Genomic DNA, 20,067 nt, shown 5'->3' with positions numbered 1-20,067 from the left:
AATACAAAGTTGCTCATTATTCATGACAATAGCTGATATTGTCCCTGATTTGAATGAGTTAAAAATGAAAAAAAAAAAAACTATTTATGATGTATGGTTAAAACAAGCATATTTAATACAAAAAAAAAAAAAAAACATTTGTTACTCCGTTTACTTTTTACCCAACTTTACCGGTTAAGATTTCTTTATGAACCACATTAGGTGAGACTTTTAGCAAGCATTTTAACCATTTTTGTTTAAAAAAAAAAAAAAAAAGCATTAACTTCTTGAGCAATTTGAGCTTCAGTAGCTCGTCTGTTTGATCGGACCACACGGGCCAGCCTTCGCTCCACACGTGCATCAATGAGCCTTGGCCGCCCATGAGCCTGTCGCCGGTTCTTCACTGTTCTTCCTTGGAGCACTTTTGATAGAGACTGACCACTGCAGACCGGGAACACCCCACAAGAGCTGCAGTTTTGGAGATGCTCTGACTACACGACTATACCAACACTACATCAATATACAAGCTGAAGATGTTACATTTATTTGGAGGAAATGGACTGAGCAGTGTTTATAAAAAACAACATTTATTAGTCACGTTCCAATTGACCATTCAACTGAGGGTACAGAGACGATACTGAAGATGCTAATAATGAGAGGAAAGACGGCAAATCAAATTGATACAAGCAAATGGAATGTGGTGTAAAAAACAAAAGTAGGCATAAATACAAAATACAACTGACAGCACAGCCGTAGTACATAATATAACTAAAAGAGAGATCTAATTTACAACTCTACACCTTGTTGAAAAGGTCAAGCTACGCGGAGGCGAGGTTCAGTGCTGCAAATCCATACAGTACATGAGTGGGACCCGTAACAACAAATGCAAGTATTGCTGTACTGAAGGTCCTCGCCAATGTGAGGTGTGACGCCTGGCTGTTCACAATTTGAGCTTTTTCCTGCGGCCACGTCCATCACTGGTCCCGTCCTGCTTGCGTTTCTGGGCCTAACGGGAAAAGAAGCACAGGTCATTAATATTACTCTCCGACTTATGAGCTCATCTTCAATATTTCCAGCAATTGTTGTGATTGACTGGCACAAGCTCACCGAAGACGTGCGAGGACCTCTCTTCTTCTTCTCTGCTTTCTCTCGCTCCTCCAGCTCCATGTTCTCACGTTCAATGAGCGTGATGAGTGTGTTACATCTCCTCTGGAGCTCCTGGGGTTACATAAACACATATACACAACCGTGTTAGGAGTTCTGAAAGATAGCGGGATTTCATACTTTAATAGGAGCAGAATATGACATTTTCCTAAATGTATTAAACCAGCATACCCTACCCTCTAATAAGTTCCTGTTTTTTTCTTCATTTCTAATTTTTTTTGTGTAAATACATGTATGCCACCTTTAAACAGTCCATGTAGATAAACACAAATGCCAAGTCAGGTGCAGCTTCTGTCCCACCTTTGCAGTTTCAAGATAACTTTTGTTAATGCGGACTCTGATTTTGATGGTTAGTAACAAGTCTATAGTATTGTGATTGTTTGATACAACTCGTTAAATTTAAAGTATGTGACATAAGACTACACAGATGCATTTAATAAAAGGTAATTACATTTTTTTTTAATTGCAAATACCACTTATTGCATTTATTGCCCCTCAAATGGGAAAGGTAAAGTAATGAAAAATGCTAAATCTCACCATGGCCGTGCGGGACTTGAGGAACCAATCAAAGCGAAACTGGGGCGAGTTGCGTATGCACTGGCGCAGCTCATCATAAACGCTCTCCTTGTCAAAGCCCAGTTTGTGCAGCATGCAGATGAGAAATCGATCCTCCTCCTCTGTGTAGTTCTTCCCTTTGTTTGTGCCATACGAGATCCTGAGCTGATGGAACGGCGCCTTATAACGGCCAATCTGGAGAGAGAAACAATATAGATATTAACAGCTAAAGCTTTTAGTCACTTTATCACTTAATACTAAAGTAATATTGAGTGCCATCCTCTAATTTAAAATTAATACGTTTCTTACAACTAAAATAATGTTTTGCTGCATTTAAATGTTCAACGTTAAGTAAACAAATGTTTAAAGTGCAAAAGAACAATACAGAATGAGAACCTTTTCAGACATCTTTTCTGGCATGTTTTAGAACAGATTAAAATATTTGTTTAAGCAAATGTTTAAACATAAATATTAAGTCTTTAAAAGGAACACGCCACTTTTTTTGAAAATAGGCTCATTTTTCAGCTCCCCTAGAGTTAAACAGTTCCATTCAGCCAATCTACGGGTCTGGCGGTAGCACTTTTAGCATAGCTTAGCATAGATCATTGAATCTGATTAGACCGTTAGCATCTCGCTCAAAAATGACCAAAGGGTTTCAATATTTTACCTATTTAAAACTTGACTCTTCTGTAGTTACATCGTATACTAAGACGGAAAATGACAAGTTGCGATTTTCTAGGCCGATATATAATAATCAAGGAACTTTGAGCCATACTATGGGTGCAGGAGCCGCACTGATATTAAGCATCACCTGAAAATAGTCCCCAGCAGCTCCCTGTGCAAGCAGGTTATGTTAACAAAAGTTAGCCTATTTTCAGGCGCTGCCTAATATCATTAATATCGTAATATCAGTTTTAAATAGGAAAAATATGGAAACTCTTTGGTCATTTTTAAGTGAGATGCTAACGGTCTAATCAGATTCAATGATCTATGCTAAGCTATGCTAAAAGTGCTCCCGCCAGACCCCAAGATCGGCTGAATGGATTCGAAAACGGTAAAACTCAACTGTTTAACTCTAGGGGAGTTCGAAAATGAGCCTATTTTCAAAGATAGTGGAGTGTTCCTTTAAGAGCTTTTATCAAATACAAAAATCTGAATGGCTATTTAAAAACATGTAAATGACAAGCGGTAGCAGAAACAGAAAGTAGCAGCCTGTTTCGTTTATTTCTGTTCCTCTAAGCGCCACCTACTGTCTAAAACTCAATATGCATTTTAATTCAACCAGTCTCCACTCGTTTCACCATCGTCCGCATCCGCATATGCCTACTTGCATACTATATAGTAGGTGAAAGACTAGTATGTGACCCAAGTAGTATGTCTTAATTCATAGCATTCGAAAAACAATAGGCGAAACTCGGATGAACTTCTACTGGCACTTTTCCACTGCATGGTATGGCTCACTTTTCAGCAGTTTTCCACTGTGTACACTACCGAGTACTTTTTTTAGTGCCACTTCGGTTGAGGTTCCAAGCGAACCATATGGATACTAAAATGTGATGTATAAACACTGCAGATTACTGATTGGTCAGAGAGAATAGTCACTACCAGCGTCATTGGATTTGACACAATTGACACCAAACCCACAACATTTAAATAGTCAGCAACAGCCACCACAGTATACTTTGTTCACACGACTTTCAATGATTTGCTTCAAATTATATTGCATTTAAAAGAAATGGCTGTATCGTGGTCAGTAGATGAGTTGGTGGCGCAACAATAACAATCAAGTCTATAACCCCACCCACTTTGAAGCGGTACTAAACTGCAGTGGAAAAGCAAACAGAGCAAAAGTAAAGTGAGCCGAGCAGAACCATGCCGAGTCGTACCATGCAGTGGAAAAGTGGCTTACTTCCCGGAGAGATTCTGAAGTGCGCATTCGATGGACGCTTTACCATCTCATGAGGCCATGGGAGAGGATTTGAATGGCAGTGAAGAAACGCAACTGAAGCCGTAGGTCACATAACAGTGACAACATGGCAGATGTAGTACGTCCGAATTTCATTTACAGAACACACACTCATACTATAACCGATGCAAAGTTTCAAACAAAATGTAGTACCAACTAGTGCATACTTCACATCCAAGTTGAGGATAGAGTGTGCATGCCTCCATTATACAGCATACAGACAGTGTTGGTAAATTTAACCGCGTTGATGGAAAAGAGGCATCCAAACCATTTGTAATAAGGTATATCTATAATACCAAGCATGTTCATCACCGTGATATATCAAGCTACCAAAGACTACGTCTAGACAGAAGTGTGTGCTCACTTTAGAGTCCAGTGCTTTTTTGATGCTGATTCTCCTCTGGATTCTGGCCTCTCCTCTCTCGATCTGAGCCATGATCTTCTCGATGTCCTGCAGCTCATTGCAGCGCTCCCAGAACACAGCTGCACACAAACACAACAGACCTCAATCATGCGTTTCCTGTATGTGCTTCAGCGGTATAAGACGAAACAGCATTTCAACATACCAGAATATTCCATGACCTCCTCTGGGGTTTTGCCCTCCACCTCCCGGGCGATGTTCTCGATGTCATCTCTTCCCCACTTCTCATTGGCCTTGATGAACTGGTTGAAGTCACGCTTGGTCCAAATAGTAAAACCCTGGATATAGATGACACATCGAATGAACATCAGTACACGAACAACATGAGCGCAATTTAGACTGGGATAAGAAGTTTCGTGTTACTGCAGTGGGATTAATTATAGTTAAAAGGTGGCATGCAAGTATGAAAAGATAGGGAAGTACACTCCACTGGGTTGGCACATGAAGTCCCAGAAGGGATTTACCTGTGAGAGGAGGTTCTCCTTCTCCTCCAGCTCTTCCTCATTAAGCGGTTCAGCTTCATCGATCTTGGCCTGTTCCTCTTTCTGCATTTGGGCCGAGTTGGGCAGATCGGGGTTTCTTGGCACCTGTTAGCACAGCGACATTACACATTAGGAACGTCAGAAGGGACGATTGCTTCCCATAACATTATTCACAGCTTCACTGAACTGCATGTTAATGTGTGGACATACTGAAAGTCAACATGAAACTTCATCTGCAATCCATTTTACTTTTATAACATGCCATATGTACAAGTAGTTTTTTATGTTGAATAACTGATGAATCATTAGTCGCATTTCCACTGCCACTTCCGGGGCTTGATCGGGCCTCGTCGGGGCTTCCTCTGGGCCAACGGACAGGGTTTATACCTTGGTGCAAAGTGGGCCAGCTCGGGCTTGAGGAGTGTTCATGAACAAAGCTGTGGTTTATCTGAGTCTGGAGACGCCAGCGCCCCGTATGATTTCATATACCAGCTAACATCAGCATTAAAGACTTTTAAACACATTTTAGCTCAAATCTCAGCGAGTGTTTGACAGGCATGAAAACGGGTCAGGGGTAAAAAAGGTGAGAAGGATATTACCCTTCTTGGGGGGTACGGGGGCATGCACCCCCTGAAGAACATTTTTAATATTCCATATTTTAAAGCATCATTCTGATGCATTTTGAGATGCTTTTTTTGCCAACCTGGGGATAGGTTGCATATAATGTGTGCTGGTCAACTAGTCTAAAATTAAGAAGCCCCTAGGAAACAGTAAAAAACAAAAACAAAGCAACATTGTGTGTACATTTAAGATAGGCTCCTTAATTTATTATTCCAATATCCTATTATGATACTAAATACCACAGGGGAAAGGGCTTCTATTTGTGACGTGTTGTCTTTGCATTCAAACATTGTAGGCCTAAATTTTAAACAGGACACGCATTAGCTGAATAAATATTTGAATACATATTTATAGAAAACAATTGACAATGAATAGACAGGAGTCCAATAATAGCAAAACGAATCACTTCTTCTAAAAAGAATATCAAGTATAATTTAGACGAATCCGACATGTAATGAGGGCTGTGTTAACAGTAAAACGTCCGCATTTAACTAATTTTAAAAACACAGATGGATAATACAAAATGCTTTCTGACATTTTGACAGAAAAAAAACACAAGCAAGAACAAAATTTAAACTTTTTAAAAATTTTCATTTTACAATTATCTTATGTCTGTGTGCGCACGTCTGTGTTTGTGAGAGACAGCTCGCGCAGCACTGATACAACGGTACTTTTTAATCCATAAGTAGTTACATAAGTAGCTAGTTTTCATACAAAATAAATATGTAACAATTAGGCACTTTAGTTATTATTAACACAATAACGCAACACATGCAGACTACGTTGCTCAACACTGAAAATGAAAAAATGTACGCCTGTTTCTCCAGACTCGCGCTTATATTATATAGTTCACTGAATCGCAGTTCACTGAGGGTGCGTCTCAATCAGCTCCCTAGTTCAGTAGTCAGGGCACTGATCAGGACATAAGTCAATGGGCTGACTCAATGGATCGAGACTGCCCCTGAATCTCGTGCTCCCTTCTGGCATGCGCACCTGTTCAAAACGGCAAATTTTGCCGAAAGGTGAGGGATTTTCATGTATGGTTTGAAATGACTTATTTGGTGATCAGAATCCACATCGGATCACAAACAGAAGGCAGAAATATTTATATGTGATGCAAAAGACTATGCACTCTATAACCATTACTATAGTAAACATGGTAAATACGACTGCTTGAAGAAATCAGACAAATCCTATAGGCTCTCTCAATCTTGAATTTATCTGTCAGTATGTCTCATCTCTTTACACCGGACTGTCTGATATCCATACTTAGCTCCGCATGTCATAAAATAAAGCAACTTCGTTTTTTCGAGAGCTTCCTCGGTTTCTCTGACTGATTATTAATTGTACTGGGACGGTCACTGGAAAGAGTGCTAAAACTCCTCGGGTCATATTTTTGAAGGAAAAATGTGTAGAAATGACTGTTCTTTCTAAATGTGATGTAATAGGCTACTCTCCTGTGACTACAAATAAACAGACGCAACTGAATAACGTGTGTCCTTTCTTTTAAAGGGTTAGTTCACCCAAAAATGAAAATTCTGTCATTAATTACTCACCCTCACGTCGTTCGAGACCCGTAAGACCTCCGTTCATATTCGGAACACAAATGAAGATATTTTTGTTGAAAGCTGATGGCTGAGAAAGGCCTCCATTGGCATTCAGTACACTTATACTCCCAAGACGGATAAAAGGCACTCAAAACATCGTTACAAAGTCTCTCTCACCACAGTGACTCTACAATAATCTTACGATGCGACGACAATAGTTTTTGTGCGCAAAAAAAATTAAAATAACACCTTTATCCAACTTGTTATTGCCTTCCGTGTATGCCTCCACAACGTATGCGCGAGAATATGACGCAGATCCGGCGTTCGGACAGATGACCCAGAAGTGATTTGTTTACAATCAGAGGAAGACGCGCGTATCTCAGCTGTTGGATTCGACATTGATCGTGCTTTAGATCTCGGTGTAGTGCTCAAAATGGGGCTTAAGTGTGCATTTCATGGATTCCCGAGCCCCGGCGCTACGTCATATTCTCGCGCATGCGTCGTGGAGGCACACACGGAAGGCAATAACAAGTTGGATAAAGGTGTTATTTTGATTTTTTTTTGCGCACAAAAACTATTGTCGTCGCATCGTAAAATTATTGTAGAGTCACTGTGGTGAGATGGACTTTGTAATGACATTTTAAGTGCCTTTTATCGGTCTTGGGAGTATAAGTGTACTGAATGCCAATGGAGGCCTAACTGAAGCCTTTCTCAGCCATCAGCTTTCAACAAAAATATCTTCATTTGTGTTCCGAATATGAACGGAGGTCTTACGGGTCTCGAACGACATAAGGGTGAGTAATTAATGACAGAATTTTCATTTTTGGGTGAACTAACCCTTTAAGCATTGATACCCATATCCAACCTGACGATGGAAACACAGCATGGTTTTGGGCTCGGTGCTACATGTCCGAGGCTATTAACCCAGCCCGACCCATTGAAAGCCCTGGCTCGCACTGGTACGACAGTGGAAACGCAGCTATTCACAATTAGACCCGGAGTGTGCATTAAGAATATAAAATACCGTTCAAAAGTCATTAAGATTTCATTTTTGAAGAAGAAAAGCTTTTACTCAGCAAGGACAACATTAAACTGATACTGATCAGAAATGACAGTAAAGATATTTATAATATTTCAAAACATTTCTATTTCAAATAAAAGCTGTTCTTCTGAACTTTCTATTCAAAGAATCCTGAATCCAATCACCGTTTCCACAGAAATATAAAGCAGCCAACCGTTTCTAACATTGATAACTGATCATATTAAAATGATTTCTGAAGGATCATGTGACACTGAAGACTGAAGTCAGGATGCTGAAAATTCAGCTTTGCATCATCAAAATTAACCAACCAACATTTAAATTGTAATATTTCACTATATTACAGTTTTTACTGTATTTTTAAACAAATGCAGCCTCTGTGAGCAGAAGAGACCTTTGAGAGGTACATTTGAATGGTAGTGTACCTTGACCCCAACCTGAACTTCAACAGACATACCTTGTAGCCAATGGTCTTCCTGTAATACAGGATCTCCTTCTCCAGCAGCTCAAAAAGCCGAGGGGGAAAGAACTGGAAGTCTTGGACATTGGGCTGTTTGGGAGGACGGGGAGCCTGAGGGAATCAGATGGAGAAAAAAAGTCAGCATTAGGAAAGCTCTAGAGAACAGGCTTTGAATTGAAATGCCTATTACGGTCAACAGTGTCAGGGCTAATAATACCTTTGGTGCTTTGGGCTCGCTAACACGCAGTGCCTCTCTGAAGTAAGCATCCACAGCGTAGTTCGCCTTGCGCTCTCTCTTGGGTGGCTCAATCCAGTTAGTGATGACCTGAGGAGGAGGAGGAGGAGGGGTGTTCAGATCAGTATATAAACGTTAACCATAGAGTATAATGACAAGAACTTGTTGCAGTTTTTAATGCATTACCTTTTTCTTTTCTCTGTAATCTTCACCCTCAAAGTTGTACACGCTGTTCTCCGTGTCCATGGTGAAGTTTTTCAGCGAGCTTTCTCCGAGATTGGCCAGCTTTTCCTTCATCTCCATGGTCTAAAACAAACATCAGAAGTGTCATTGCAGCATTGCTCTGAATTAACTTTTCATTTTCATACTTCGGTTTAGCTTTGTGAGGCAGCTTCCCCGAGATTAAAAGGCCATACCTTCTTCTCTCCCCTCTCCAAGATGGCATCGATGTCTTCATCTGTGATCTCACTCTCCTTAGAGGCGAACACATGAGTGGCACCATGCCGAATGATGGACAGCATTTCATCTTTACCCAGTTTGCTCATGTTTGGATCAACCAGCCTGCCTGTAGGGAAGCAAGGGTATTAATCAAGTTTAAAATGAATAACTAAAAAATGAGAAAGAAAAAAAAATGTAATTATGAAATGTAAACACATCTATCTATCTATCCATCCAGCATCCATCCATCCTCCATCCATCCATCCATCCTCCATCCATCCATCCATCCTCCATCCATCCATCCATCCATCCATCCATCCATCCATCCATCCATCCCTCCCTCCCTCCCTCATCAATCCATCCATCCCTCCCTCCTCCCATCCATCCATCCCATCCCTCCTCTCATCCATCCTCCATCCATCCATCCATCCCATCCCTCCTCTCATCCATCCTCGATCCATCCATCCTCCCACCTATCCATCCATCCTCCTATCCATCCATCCATCCATCCATCCTCCCATCCATCCTCCTATCCATCCATCCATCCATCCTCCTATCCATCCATCCACCCTCCTATCCATCCATCCATCCCTCCTCCATCCATCCAGCCATCCTCCCATCCATCCATCCTCCCTCCCATCCATCCATCCTCCATCCATCCAGCCATCCTCCCATCCATCCATCCTCCCATCCATCCATCCTCCCATCCATCCATCCATCCATCCATCCATCCATCCATCCATCCATCCATCCATCCATCCATCCATCATCAATCCATCCATCCATCCATCATCCATCCATCCATCCATCATCCATCCATCCATCCATCCATCCATCCCTCCCTCCGTCCCTCCCTCCCTCCATCATCAATCCATCCATCCCATCCCTCCTCTCATCCATCCATCCTCCCACCTATCCATCCATCCTCCCACCTATCCATCCATCCTCCTATCCATCCATCCATCCATCCTCCTATCCATCCATCCATCCATCCATCCTCCTATCCATCCATCCATCCTCCTATCCATCCTCCTATCCATCCATCCATCCTCCTATCCATCCATCCATCCTCCTATCCATCCTCCTATCCATCCATCCATCCTCCTATCCATCCATCCATCCTCCTATCCATCCATCCATCCACCTACCAACCCACCCACCTATCCACCCATCCACCCATCCATCCATCCATCCATCCATCCATCCATCCATCCATCCATCCATCCATCCATCCATCCACCCTCCCATCCACCCTCCCATCCACCCTCCCATCCACCCTCCCATCCATCCATCCATCCATCCATAATTATTTAAAATAATAAAAATGACAATAAAGAATATGTCAAATAAATAATATTGAAGTATATGAAGTAATAATAATTAAAAAAAAAAAAAGCGATTACATTAATTATAAAAAAAGTTGTCACTAATCATTTATAAATATTTATAAATTTAATTGGAAAGCAATAGTAGTAATCATGTTTAAAATCAATATATAAATTTATGAAATATATAGTATTATGAAAAAAAAAAATGATTTTTCAAAAAGTGATCAATTAGAAAAAAAATGACATAAAATATGAATAAATTAAGTGGCTGATTGTGTTTGTTTCAGGTCTTACCTTGCTGAATGACAATGGAGTCCAAGCGGAGCTTCATTTCAGCACGCTCCACAATTCTTTCCTCAACTGTATTTTCCGTGATGAATCGGAACACGCGGACCTGTTTCTTTTGACCAATCCTGTGGGCACGATCCTGAACAGAGAAGATGAAAATTAATTAACATTCCATTCCAGATGAGGTTTGATGCTTCTTCAGAGAGAAGAACTTTTTAATAAACTTCTGATGAAAGGAGAATGCAATATGCTAGTCACGAGTCCAAATATCAAAGCAATAACAAATCCATTGAATAAAAGATGCCAGCATGAACACGGACCATAGCCTGAAGATCCACTTGAGGATTCCAGTCAGAGTCATAGATGATGACGACATCGGCGGTGGCCAGATTGATACCTAGACCTCCTGCTCTGGTGCTCAACATGAACACAAACTTGGAGCTGTCGGGCTCATTGAAGGCATTGATGGAGACCTGAGGAGATGAGAAGAATGTTACTTTATCATCAATCATTGGTGCTTATTTACTACTGAGCTGCTCTGCTGTACAATGAGAAAAGCTAAATACTTGAAATGCATGCACAAATACACACTTAAGATAGCATACCATATGAGAAAAATCCCTTTCATACCTGTCGCTCCTCGTGAGGAGTCTGTCCATCCAGACGACAGTAACCGTAGTTACGCCACATACAATAATCCTCCAGAATGTCCAGCACCCTGGTCATCTGACTGAAGATCAGCACACGGGAACCTGCAGGATAAGAAAACAGCCATGTTAAAAGCCACATGTCAAGACAATTCGAACGTTTACATTTGCAAAGGACAAGAGTGGTCACCTTGCTCATTCAGCTTGGGCAGCAGCTTGTCCAGCACCACCATCTTTCCGCTGTTGACCACCAGGTGGAGGTCAGTGGTGTAAGGTGGGCCCGGCTCCGCTCCATCAAACAAGTAGGGGTGGTTGCAGCATTTCCTGAGCTGCATCAGCACGTTCAACAGACGCATTTTGTCCATCTTACCCGCAGAGTTCAGAATGTCAATATCCTTCATCAATATCTTGGTGTACCTAAAGGGAATAATAAAAGGTCATTATTTGACTGTTGATTCTGACACTTTGTCCAATACATCAAAAATGGGTCATATTATTGCCTTTAACAAATGGCTAGTAAATAACCAAAAAGCATATTTTTTAGGTATTTATCATTATTCATATTTACCATTCTCTCTGCATCTTGCTGAGCCCAATATACATCTTGATTTCCTTTTTGGGGAGGAGAGACTTCTCCACATCGGCTTTGATACGCCTCAGCAGGAATGGACGAAGTACCTGTACCATTGTGACATTTATTAGTTACACTGCAGAGCAAAGAAATTGCTTTAAAAACAAAAATCATGCTTTTTCTTTAATATAATGCAACTTGGAGTTGTGAGAACTATTTTTGCTTGAAATGCCCATCCATTCATATTTTCTCAATACATTTTGACTTTGCATCGTACTCACAGTATGTAGACGTTCCACCAATTTTGTGTCACCCAGACAGTTATTGGTGTCAAACCAGGAATCAAAATCCTGCACAAAGTGGAAAGACAAAAGAGCACCTTCAATATCAGAGTTACATTTATGATTTCAGTTTCAGAAAATGTAGAAATTTCACAGAAAGTTAACCTTACCCAACCTAAACATTAACCTTTAACAACGTTCAAAGAACACAAAAGACAGAATTGAGTGAAAGTGGCACCTCTGAGGAGTTAAAAACGTCTGGCAGCAGGAAGTTCAGCAGCGCCCACAGCTCATGAAGGTTGTTCTGCAGTGGGGTTCCAGTCAGCAGCAATCGATTTGTAGTCTTGAACTCTCGCACAATCTCTGAAAGCTGAGAGAAAAACGTTAACATTAATATTTAAGTGTAGCTTTTTTGAAAATGTGCTGCAGTTGGAAGGCAGAAGCAACTGCAAACCTTCGATTTCTCGTTCTTGATACGGTGAGCCTCGTCAATGACCAGGTATCTCCAGTTGAACTTTTTGAAGACGGCCCTCTCGATAATGACCATCTCATAGGAGGTAACGCACACATCCCATTCACCCGGCAGCAGCGTGTCACGGACAAAAGCAGTCTACAACCAGAAGTGGGTTATTAGACGGCAAGATGTTTAGAAAAAGGATTCAATCCAGCCCTACTTCACAATACAGTCATTTGAAATCCCTACTTACTCTTTCATCCCTGTCCCCAATGAGGCAGACTGCTCGTAGAGAGGGAACCCAGCGCTTGAACTCATTCATCCAGTTATACAGGGTGGATTTGGGTACCAGAACCATGTGAGGTCCAGGAATGTTTCTATAGTGCTTCATGTAGCCCAGCAGAGAGATGGTCTGAAGAGTCTTACCAAGACCCTGATGGCACAAGAAGTGCGAGACATTTGATTAGAAGAAACTTCCAATTTCTGATTGCTGAAATATTTTACAGCTAATCATAACTACAAAAAAGGACTACAGGAGTTTCCAGAACATTAAAAACAAAGATATTATTAGGGCTGTAACGATTTGCCCAAAAATAAAAACCTCGATTAATTGAACATTTTACCTCGATTACGATTAATGAATGATTATTTTGCTTTTTCTTTTTTTTCGTTCACAAGGTTTTTGAGTAAGTTCACTGATAAGGTTTGTACTGTAAATATGTTCTACATATTTATATATAGAACAGGTGGATTTTTTTTTCTAATGAAAAAGTGAATTTCTTTGTGATTTTAAAATACTTGAAGAAAACGGTTCATTTTCAGCAGTTATTGTCTATGGGGCAGATTTGTGCTTGTTGTACATAAGATACAGATAAATTAGTAGGCATAGGCCTACATTACATTTATCTGAATGCATTAATGAGAGAGAGATTGTGTGTGTGAATTACTCATACCGTCTCTATTCATTATGAAGCTGTGGTTTGTACTTCAAAGGTATTAAAATTTATGACTATAACGGTTGAGTTTCTAAGCTACTTTAGTGACTTTACTTTAGTCACAGGACAGCGTTGAGACTGCGTTTCTGCGCGTGATCTTCACATGATGTGCGAGCTTCTGTCTGAGTGTTCGTTTGTCACAATATATCAGCCATTAGTTCAACATAATACACATCTGATGGACATCTGATAATACACATCCGAAACTCGCTTTAATGTTCAAACTGGCAGGGCTTAAACCACATACAAATGACAAGCTTTGTGAGGATAGGTGAAAGAGGTCTGCCTTCAGGGCGCGCGTGTTGTCAGAGATGCGATCGGCTCGGCTCTGTGTCACAGAAAAAAGCTGAGCACTGAACGGATACGTTTTCCGTATTGTTGTTTTTGAATAGTGCACAATCGCTATACATGTTGAAACTGGCAAGCCTTTAAACGCATGTACTTGACAAACTTTATGAGCACGAAAGTGAAAGCGATCTGGCTTCAGGGCTTGCGCGCGCGCCGTCTGTGTGTGTGTGTGTGTGTGTGCGCGCGCCGTCTGTCTGTGTGTGTGTGTGTGTGTGTGTGTGTGCCGGTAGGCTGTATGAAGAATGGCAATTAACTTACCTGTACAAACTGTGTAAAACATGCAGTTACTATAGTGATTCTGGGCATCTATAAACACAGATAACTGCTCCTGCATCTCTGTGTGCCTGCAAACTGCACTTGATGTGACTGACGGGGCGGAGTCACGTGAAAACCGAAATAACCGACATGGGAAAAATACGTCGGTTAGAGGTTCTGAATGTCGGTTTCGGTTACTTTTCGATTAATCGTACAGCCCTAGATATTATCTTTGTTCATTTTCTAATAAAAGGACAATGAGTTGATGGGCGGAGTCATACCATTTCATCAGCAAGGATCCCATTGATTCCATTCTCATAAAGGGAAATGAGCCAGTTCAGTCCACGGACCTGGTAGTCTCTCAGTTTGCCGGTTTTCACATCTGTCAATAAAATGTTCATTGGCCATTATAAGTTTTTTTTTTTATTACCAAGAGGCCATGTGGTGCTACATCGACATTGTGTTTATATAAGTGTTTAATTGTGCGTATTACTCACAAGAAGGCGAATCGTCAAAACGTGTGCAAACACTGGTGGTTTTGTTGCTCTCACTTAGCAGCTCCTCATCCTCCTCCTGCTCAGTCCGACGGTGGCGGTTACTAAAACAAATCATTAAAACATGGCATTGACACTATTAGAGTTATAAGCTAAACAAAATAATAATAATAAATGTTAAAAACTGTGATAGCAATTAAACAAAACAAAAAAACTCCAGGTTTGTAATGCTTGTTTATGTAAAGCTAAACAATTTGGCCAAAAACTGTGTTATATAATAATAATAGTTATTATTACTAAATAAAAATTAGCACTGTCAAATCGATTAATCACATCTAACATAAGTTTTATACACACACACAAAAATATCAAACAAAAGAAATATTACTATTGTAATTTCACAGTAAATATACTCTTCTAAAGTATTTTTACAGTATAAATGCTCTAAGACATCAAAAATAGGGCTGGGTAAAATTTGATATCGAAACCGGTTCCTGAATGATACCTTTTTCGAAAACCAAATTTATTTTTCTGTTTTAACAAGATTACATTACCTCAAAAAACCCCCCCTCTTTTTTCAGTTTGTTGACTTTTTTTACAGACTCAAAGACTCGGTACTGGGGGCGGAATATATGCAGAATATATTAATATATAATATATATTCACCTTTCATTTGGATTACATAAAGTATTTGTTTTTCGATTTGAATGGTTTGTTTAAACAGATATTTCAAGCTTTCTAAAGGCCTATTTCTCATGTCTGTGAGGAAAGTATATGCTGAGTTTCGGTTCGTTTATGTGACGCGCTGCAGTTCTTCTTGCAGTCGAATACAGAGAAACGTTCTGCTCTTTAGTTTATTCCGTGCACTGTCAAGTGCTTCAGATTTGTTGTGTTGTCGTTCTTAGTAGCAATTCTCTTGTCGTGAATATTGCATTACCCGCTATTGGCATCGAGCCTGGTGAAATGTTTCCACAATTTATTATCTTTTCCACATCTTTTACATCTATAGTCGTGTTTCCACCGCAGGAATTTTCCCCAGGAACTAGGAACTTTAGGGTGGTACTCTGTGTGTTTTTCGACCGCAAGAACCAGGGTCTAAATTAAGTTCCGGGTAAATATTTCCCCCTCTGAACGGCCCTGCTCCCAAGGTAGTACTTTTACAAAGTTCAGGAACTTTCGGGGGAGGGACACACTACAGCCTCACGTGCGAGTCGCGTCCCTGGGCGTAATCGCCGTAAACTAATGTTTTTTTCACCACAGCCAATCATTCTGCATGCTGTTGACAAGATTAACCCCTTAGGTATTGAAATTTGGTATACGACCTTTTACAATACTCTATTGTGTCGAGGCAATTCGGTCGGTATCTAAAAAGTATCAAACTCCAAGCTAATTAAAAACACTGGATCATGAGATCCTCATGTAAAAGAAGAGTGCCGCATGAAACAGGCATTGTATACATTTATCATATAAATCGCAGCATTTGCTAAGCCATATATTGGTTTTATTTCAATTAGGGCTGTGCGATATTGAAGAAAAATGTGATATCCTTGTTAAATAATGCGATATGCGATACGATATTGCTTTGTGTGCAAAATCTATTTCTTTCCCCAACTGATATCTTTCACTTAAAGCATAACCGACTGTGTTTACATGAATACTCGTCAAGACAGCCATTTTTGACATAACTGTGTGTGTATTTGACAGTTCGAGTGTGTAACAAGACACGAAAAAAGAACGGCTTGTGCGCACGTTTCGGTGTGCGTCAGACAGCACGAGACTGCAAGAAGTTGTTTTCACAAGTTATTGCGTTTAATAACTTTTTAACGTCAAGCAAGTCGTAAGTAACAGTCATGTGCTCAGTCTATTCTCTGCTAAATGCGTTGACCTAAAACGTACACTTTTCACAATGTTGAAGTAGCCTATTCAAATCAATCAGATATTGCGTGCCCTTGCGTTATGCATATTGCGATATGTACATTTGCGATATTGCACAGCCCTAATTTCAATTAATCATGCAGCAGTTGTATTAGTACCGTGTGCTACATGCTGTTTAAATACACATTAAATATCAATAGAGCACCACAGATTTTAGTGTCAAGTAACATCTTAACCTTTCAGGACGGACCTACAATGATCTCTGCGGTTGTTAATCAGTGGCATCACTGGCAGCATGATTTTTATGGAGAAAACAAATGGGGAAAACTCACTCTCCAACAGAGAGTAGGTTCTGCTTCTCGTCTTTTTTGATGCGAGGGCGCCCAGGCTTCATCTTCAGAGGTGAAGTTGGGGTCTTCTGGGCAGCCGGTTGGATGAAATGAGCAAACACTTCCGTCTGCTTCAGGAGGTACTCGAATCTGTTGGTCCGGTCTGTTTTCTGTTTAAACAAAGCAGTTAATATCAACAATAGATATGTCACATCTACTTACAGATCCACTTTCTTGCGTAATTAGTAACTTTCATTGTTATGGAAGGCTAAATGCATTACCACTTTTTCTTCATATCCACCGGGCGGCTCCTTCTCCTTTGCTGAGGAAGGTGAGGACGAGTGCGCTTCACTATCCATTGCTGTATCCGATGCTTCGTCAGGACCATTTTCTGAAGCATCATCCTTAATGAGAAAGAAATTATGTAATTTATGCATGAACTGCAAGAGAAAAAAAAAAATGTAAAGCCAAGATTGATGGATGCAGGTTTTTCCCTCCTATATTTACATTTTCTAAATGATACAGGAAGTTTCATAAGGAGCTCCTAAAGGGACATGGTAAAGAAACAAGTAAAGAAATTTGGTAAAACTTTTACATTCTCTCGCAAATGTTTTGTGCTCCCCCAAGAACCTTTGCGGTCGGAACGCAAAACATTTGTGAGACGAGCGCAAAAGCATCGACTTACTTTCCCTCCCATCTTATATTTTAGAGTTATTATGACATGGGTTAAAAATTCTGAGGACAAGATTATAAAGAAAGAGAAAAGTAACATGCATGGATGAATCAATCACAATAAAATCTATAACATGCCTTTAAATATTAGGTTGACGGTTTCATTCTGACTCTAAAGGGAGGGGACATTTTCACTCGAGACATTTGATTGGACAACATTTTGGATACACCTAAGAGGACAAAATTATGTCATTTTTTTTTTTTAAATGTGCGTTTCTGAAAGCTCAAACAAAGCATTAAGTGTGTGTATATTGGATCAAAGATAATTGTCAACTCAATATCAACAGAGATTTGCTTAGGAAATATCATATTGTTATAATTTCCAAAGCGTCGTTCTTTGACAACCGTTACACGCTCAACCCAAACTTCTCTTTTACACAGATACAAATAGTTCGGTTTGATATCAAATGTAGTTATCAACATTGCTTTAATAAATACTTCTGAACAACAACCAAGTAAACAAAACATGCATAATTAACGTCCTAGTATGGTGGCTTTTGTGACATCACTCAGTGGCGGGTAATTCCTCGTTCAGCGTCACACAGGAAGTCTCACTTAACCGAGCTTTTATTTTGAATTAAATCTACAATAACAAGAGTCCAAATGGATAACTATATCTTAAGCGATACAAAAAAATATGTTCCGTCTGACCCATATATCAAAATGTGCTTAATTCAAAAGTAAATCTAACGACACCACCATTGCGTGTCATATTCAGCTAAGTTAACGTTAATTCATACGTTAACAACACATCAAACCGGACATCTCTCTAACGCCATCCCTAAATCTGCCAATTAACCAGGGTTAAAGGTGATCAAATGTTGTTATGAATGTGAAAATGGACGACGATCGCCGAATCTATTCATCTAAGCCGGAACAATACATGCTAACAAAAACTTTCAGCTGCACTCTCGCGTCTCGCGCGCGGATGGCCGTCGACGCTTTGTTTCCAGCTCCATCCGTCCGTGTTTTAAAGTCCCGAACGAACTGGGGTGTAATTATGAGTGGGATATGATGGAAATGAGTCGCTTAACGTTACCTCTGCCGGACCGGCCAAGTTCAGTTGGGTCGGCTCTTCCCGCTGCGGCTCCTGCTCCATGCTGCTCTCTGTTTGGGACATGCTTGGCTGACTAATTCCGTTATTTCACTATAGACACGAGTAATTCCGTTAACATTAAGTCCGAAAAGCCGAGAAAGTATATAGGTTTGATTGGAAAGTTTCAAAATATTGCCCAAATAGAGCAAGCACACCACGCGTCATTCGCGGCCCCCGGCTTTTCTGTTGACACTGTTCCCGCAAACGGGCCTTGCTATAGATATCGCGAGATTTCCGCCGAGCGTGACGTCACCGCGTGCACTAAAACAGTACACGAACAGCAAATTAATCGGTGTATGTTATTACTATTCCTTGCAACAACAACAACAACAACAACAACACAAAAACATTCATATGTTCTTTTTTTACGTTTAAGAAAGATGTTTAATACATTCAGTTTCTTGTAAGACTCTTCTATGGTGTAATAATAGCATGAGATTTGTGACCCTGAACCAGTCATAAGGGTTAATTTTTTTAAATTGATATTTATACATCATCTGAAAGATGAATAAATAAGCTTTCCATTGAATATTTGGCCGAGATACAATTATTTGAAAATCTGGAATCTGAGGGTGCAAAAAAAAAAAAAAACGAAATATTGAGAAAATCGCCTTTAAAGTTGTCCAAATGAAGTCCTTAGCATATTACTACTAATAATACATGTGTATTTTACATATCCTAATTATTTTTGGCATAAAATAAAAATGTATAATTTTGACCCATACAATTGTTGGCTGGTTTTGTGGTCCACGGTCACATAGAACGTCATGTATTGTAACCAGTGTTTGGGGGAACAGATTACAAGTAACGCAAGATATGTAATCAGATTACTTTTTTCCAAGTAACTAGTAAAGTAATGCATATAACATATCGAGTTACTTTTTAAAATTAGTAACGCAAGTCACTTAGTTATAGACTAAATGTGAGCATTTACTCATCTCACTTGCAACAACAAATTAATTAATTAATAATAAAAAAAAAAAAATATATATATATATATATACCGGTATACACTCTAAAAATGCTGTGTTAAAAATAACCCAAGTTGGGTTGAAAATTTACTAAACCAGCAATTGGGTTGTTTTAACCCAGCAATTGGGTTGTTTTAAGCAAACATTTAACATTTAAGTTAAAACAACCCAATTGCTGGGTTGGTCCATGTTCAACCCAACTTGGGTTATTTTTAACCCAGCATTTTTTAGAGTATATATATATATATATATATATATATATATATATATATATATATATATATATATATATATATATATATATATATATATATATATATATATATATATATATATAATATATATATATATATATATATTCCTCAAAATGACTAAAAGCAGGGAAATGCAAACTCTGAATATTACACAAGTCTGCAATAATGGATTATTGAGTTTTAAATTACACAGATATACTTTATTTATTTAATTTGACTTTATTAATCAATGTATTTGCTAA

At 39.6% G+C, this 20,067-nt stretch overlaps 1 protein-coding gene across 1 annotated transcript; it reads right to left on the bottom strand.

Moving 5' to 3' along the window:
* Positions 1–549: 549 nt before the first annotated feature.
* smarca5 (SNF2 related chromatin remodeling ATPase 5) lies at positions 550–18,818 on the bottom strand. The gene is made up of 24 exons (XM_079811898.1): positions 18,544–18,818; positions 17,054–17,176; positions 16,776–16,942; positions 14,572–14,672; positions 14,356–14,456; positions 12,730–12,909; positions 12,477–12,632; positions 12,261–12,392; positions 12,023–12,091; positions 11,739–11,848; positions 11,361–11,587; positions 11,154–11,275; positions 10,844–10,996; positions 10,530–10,662; positions 8,886–9,034; positions 8,656–8,775; positions 8,452–8,559; positions 8,232–8,345; positions 4,550–4,672; positions 4,231–4,363; positions 4,029–4,147; positions 1,681–1,893; positions 1,087–1,197; positions 550–985 (listed from the first exon to the last, which is right to left on the bottom strand). Exons 1-24 carry the CDS (start codon positions 18,622–18,624, stop codon positions 920–922), a joined length of 3,111 nt encoding a protein of 1,036 aa, XP_079668024.1. The 5' UTR covers positions 18,625–18,818; the 3' UTR covers positions 550–919.
* Positions 18,819–20,067: the final 1,249 nt, after the last annotated feature.

This window comes from Gobio gobio, assembly GCF_949357685.1.
Source record: "Gobio gobio genome assembly, chromosome: 3".
NCBI lineage: Eukaryota > Metazoa > Chordata > Actinopteri > Cypriniformes > Gobionidae > Gobio > Gobio gobio.
Note: the sequence above shows the minus strand (reverse complement) of the source record. Positions and strands in the feature narration are given on the sequence as shown.

Bases quoted from the DNA above. Each gene is read 5' to 3' on its own strand.
- smarca5 (XM_079811898.1), bottom strand. From the start codon at position 18,624: ATGTCCCAAACAGAGAGCAGCATGGAGCAGGAGCCGCAGCGGGAAGAG. The intron at 12,393-12,476 runs GTTTGCAGTTGC...TTTTTCTCTCAG, and splicing joins TCAAGAACGAGAAATCGAAG to CTTTCAGAGATTGTGCGAGA. The intron at 10,997-11,153 runs GTATGAAAGGGA...TCATCTCCTCAG, and splicing joins CTCCTCACGAGGAGCGACAG to GTCTCCATCAATGCCTTCAA.